Source organism: Embiotoca jacksoni, unplaced genomic scaffold (genome assembly GCF_022577435.1).
Source record: "Embiotoca jacksoni isolate LCO1_2020_lvr unplaced genomic scaffold, fEmbJac1.0.p SCAF_90, whole genome shotgun sequence".
Lineage (NCBI taxonomy): Eukaryota > Metazoa > Chordata > Actinopteri > Embiotocidae > Embiotoca > Embiotoca jacksoni.
In genome coordinates, this window is record NW_027185448.1 from 866,385 (window position 1) to 870,895 (window position 4,511).

At 38.9% G+C, this 4,511-nt stretch overlaps 1 protein-coding gene across 1 annotated transcript; it reads left to right on the top strand.

Moving 5' to 3' along the window:
- The first annotated feature begins 1,225 nt into the window (after positions 1–1,225).
- On the top strand, positions 1,226–4,237 carry LOC138193619 (galactose-specific lectin nattectin-like). The gene is made up of 7 exons (XM_069141752.1): positions 1,226–1,308; positions 1,528–1,593; positions 2,067–2,079; positions 2,793–2,884; positions 3,068–3,202; positions 3,291–3,402; positions 4,153–4,237. The coding sequence occupies exons 2-7, from the start codon at positions 1,528–1,530 to the stop codon at positions 4,215–4,217; spliced, it is 483 nt and encodes a 160-aa protein (XP_068997853.1). The 5' UTR covers positions 1,226–1,308; the 3' UTR covers positions 4,218–4,237.
- The last annotated feature ends 274 nt before the right edge of the window (positions 4,238–4,511 follow it).

Sequence of the window (4,511 nt, forward strand, 5' to 3'; positions counted from 1 at the left end):
GTCCACTCCCACATGAGGCTGGTACGCAAATTGCAGAGGGTCCAGAGAAGACTTCACCAGCGGCCTGAGGTGGGCCAAGACCAACCTCTCCAGCACCTTCATCACATGAGATGTGAGGGCAACCGGTCGGTAGTCGTACATTACTTGTGTCGTCTCGACACTAGGACGCCTCGTCCTTCAATACAACAAATATTCATACATCATATTACTTGTGTCGTCTCGACACTAGGACGCCTCGTCCTTCAATACAGCCCGGCCTCCGGGTCTAGGGCGCCTCGCCCTTTTACAATTATTATCCGTTGCTCTGTTGCTTTACTAGGAGTCTAGACACATGCCATGACAACAATATAATTTGACAATATCCAATTGCAGAGCTTTGTTTTAACAGGTGTCTGCTTACCTTCTTAGATGTGGGCCCACTGTTGTCAGGGTTGTTCAGGACTCCGCTGTCTTTCCACTTTCAACGCTTTCTTCTACTCCGTCCTCATCACGTCGGGGTCACCAGTTATGTTGGGCTTTTCTGTCCGTGTGTGCATACAGCTTAGCCCTGCGTGTTCTTTAATGAGGCAGTAGGAGAGATTCAACTGGTCTCAACGATGTTTATTTATCGAAGCAACAGAGTATCAGGTTACAAGCTTGGAGATCAGACAAAGTGTTCCTGACCGCAACAAAATGTGTCAGTTCGTGAAGTCCGACTGACTATCTGGCCTTTGCTCCTGTATTTTATAGTACATCATGCATGTAGCTCCTTGTGCTGTGTTGGCGTTCGCTGATTGGTTCTTCCTTGGGGAGTAGTTATCTGATGACACCTGCAGATCATCTTTTGAGGAGAAGTTGTTTTGCAAAGGTGACGTGACTCTCTGCATGAGACGATGTGTTGACCTTGAGGAATAGTTATTTTGTAGAAGTGCTACTTTCGGTACGTGACTTTCTGCACGATACGATGTGCTGACCTTCTGACCTGAGAACACAGTGTACCTTGCATGCATGCAGAGACCTTTATGAAAAATATAATGCTAACAATGTTTTATGCTAAAATAATGCTAAGATATAAGTAGATTAATCATATAAGCAAGAGCAATAATCCACAGTTACCCCCTTTGTTTTGTTTAAGGAACATTTACTGAAGGTGGTGGTGACATGTGTGTAATTTAATATCTGCAACAACTAATCCTGGTCTTGTGATCTGCAGTTGATGTTATCAAATCATCGCAGCCAGAAAAGGTATTTAAAGACCGCGTTGGGTTCTCCGAGACATCCTGCGACCAGCGACTGCGACTGCAACATCGAACTCATCATCACAACGAGGTAAAGTTTCTGATCTCTTCTATTAAATCTCTTCTTGATGGTAAATGTAGAAACAAGAAACAATCCTGAATCACAATTAGTAGCATGATGAAAAAAAAAAAAGCTTATTTCATCGTGTGCACTTTATGGAACAACAAGGTACCACATATCTTTAAACCTGATTAAGTGTTATTAAATGTTGGAGCATTGTGACTGAATGTTTCTGATTCGTCTTCACAGATGGCATCGAGCTTTGCTTTGATCGTTCTCCTCGGTTTGACCGCCGCTCTGTGGAGTGCAGCAGATGTAAGATGAACTTTTAATTTTGTTACATCAGCATGCAAGATATGGAAAAAGCAATAAAATATTACAGAATAAAAATGGAGGTAGTAAAGGTATAAATATTAAATAAAATTAAAAATGCACAGTATAAACAAATAAAATAAAATAAGATCAAACTTAAATGAAGTCGTGTTTGGATGATTCTGCATTTCTGTTTTTTCTTCTTTAATGAAAGTCAATCCAGAATATTTCATCATCAGTCACATGACAGTCTCATAGTTTCTCTTTACTATTTTGCGTTTTAAACAATAATCAGAAGCTGTTGAACCATCCAGATTTAGAAGGTGTAACTTTTGAGTTTTGTGTTTCACTCGTTTTGAATGTGATGAAATTCAACTGTTTCCAAGAAGCAAGTCTTCTTTTAAAAAACGATGTTTCCTACCAGTCAGTTTAAAAAAGGAAAACTGTGTTTCTAATCGTGTTCTTTACATCCGCAGGCGTTACCACCAGGTGAGTGTTTCTTACATTCATGTTTTCAAAGATCACATTTTTAAGATCTCCTTTTTTGTGCCATTCAGCTTTTGTTTGTTTGTCTTTCTGTGTTTTTATTATTTAAATAAATAAATATAAGTCAGGTTTAGACAGAAGTTCAGACTGTTGAGATCAGACTGAAATCTGATGGGAACTTTCTCAGAAACAGCTTCACCTTTAATCTAACCTCATTCAATTTTCAGATACTTTCATTTGTTTGTTTGTTTGTTTGTTTGTTTGCCTGGTTTCCAAAATCCTCGTGTTAAACTGCTTAACTTTCCGCTGACAGCAAACTGTTTTCTTACCGTTTGTTGACCGGAAACTTTAATGACATCAACACTTCAAGCCCTGGTGTTTCAAAATAAAAGCATCTGTGGTTTTGCTTTTAAAATTGAATCTAAAAACAGTCCTTTAACTTTATTTCAACGGGACCTCATTCAACTAACTTGTTAGTTTAAACAAGGTTGACGGGCATTGTTGTTACAAATAGGACTTATTCCCGTGGTCGAGTGTTATAAACAAAAAGTGTAATAAATCCAAGTAAAAAAAGAAAATCTTAAAAACCTCAATTCAAACCGGCACCTGAGTATCGAGACAGAACCAAACTGGCGTATCGGTGAAGTCGTACCGTTTATCTAGAATGTCCTGATTATTGAAGACAACTGTTTTCAGTCCCACACCTTGTCCACTAGGGGGCTGTAACACCTGCCCTCCTGGCTGGACCTGGTTCGGACGTCGCTGTTACCTGTTCCAGAACCTCAAGAAGGATTGGGCCGATGCAGAGGTACATCAACATCTGTTTTAAACCCTCGTGAACGTTTATATATAAGAAAACTGAATATTTAAAGTTGTTTTGTGAGATTCTTCTTCTATGAATATTCACACGTTTATCTTTTGTATTATTTTCATTGTATTCTCACACTTCTTTTCATCATCTTCTCTTTGCACACCTCCTCTTCCTCCTCAGCGTTTCTGCAATTCACTCAATGGAAATCTGGCGTCCATCCACAGCACAGAAGAGTACGTCTTCATCAGAGGTCTCATCTTCAAAGCTGTTAAAATACACAAACAGTCTTGGGTCGGAGGACACGACGAAGTGAAGGTGAATGTTTCATCTACAAAGAGTATTTTTTTATATTCACATGTTAAAGGTCTCAGCTGTGGGAACATAAACTAACTCTTTACATCAGGAGGGCGTGTGGTTGTGGAGCGACGGCTCGGTGTTCAACTTCAACTCCTGGGGTCGGGGCCAGCCCGACAACTACAAAGGACGAGAGGATTGTTTGGAGATCAACTTCGGCGGTACGAAGTCGTTGTTGCCCTGTTTATTGTTGATTGTTGATTGTTGTACCTTTTTTTTTTTTTTCAACCTAAATGATTTCGCTGAGTTTGTTTTTTATATTGTTACGATCAAAAATGTTGGAATTTGAACAAATTGCAAGTAGAGAAAGACCTATTTTTTTTTTTTAAAGCACTACCTGATGAAGGAATAAATCTGTAATCACTTCCTGAGATTATAATCCTGCTGCACATCACAGAAATATTTTAGTTCTAATCTTTTCTATGTTTTTATTGAACTTAGAGAACTGTGGAGATCGAAGGTCCTAAAAGGTCCTAAAAGGTCCTAAAAGCTGCGTATGTTTCCAGAACAGACCGTCTGACTGGAATATAGAAACAAGGACTACATCGGCTGTCAAAATAAGAGCTTTAGATGCTGTTTAATTCATGTTCATTCAACACATAGACCTGCTGTATGAAACAAACAAAGAGACGTCTCTGACAACTGGACGTGTGGAGAAAACTCATTTAACATCCAGTAATATGGAATCATCTATTTTGATAACAAGCTTTTAATTCATCACTTCCTGTTTGTCCTCTTCTTCTGGTTTCCTCCGGTTCAGAGTTTTAATTGGTGATGAAAACAGGAGCAGAGCCTTTCTAGTTGTAAATGAGGAGTTATTGTTGTTAATAAAGTGAGATTTAGAATAATCATGAAAAACGTGAAACACCACCTCACTGCTTTCATCGTTTATCTTTAACCTCTTTTTACAGGAATGTATTTTAACGACGGCACCTGCAGCACAAAGAAATCCTTCGTTTGTGCCACCGACCATTAACGGTCCCCTTCGTGCCCCCCTCCCAGCTGATTTCACTTCCACCAGCACGTTAAGCCTCGATGACGTCACTGCTGGAAGATATATTGAATAATCTGATTTCATTATCTCTTAAATCAATAAACGCATTTGTCTATCCTGCTCAGCAAATCTGTCTCGGCTGTTTTTATTATTTCATGTTTAATATATTTACAGTGGGTACGGAAAGTATTCAGACCCCTTTAAATTTTTCACTCTTTGTTTCATTGCAGCCATTTGCTAAAATCAAAAAAGTTCATTTTATTTCTCATTAATGTA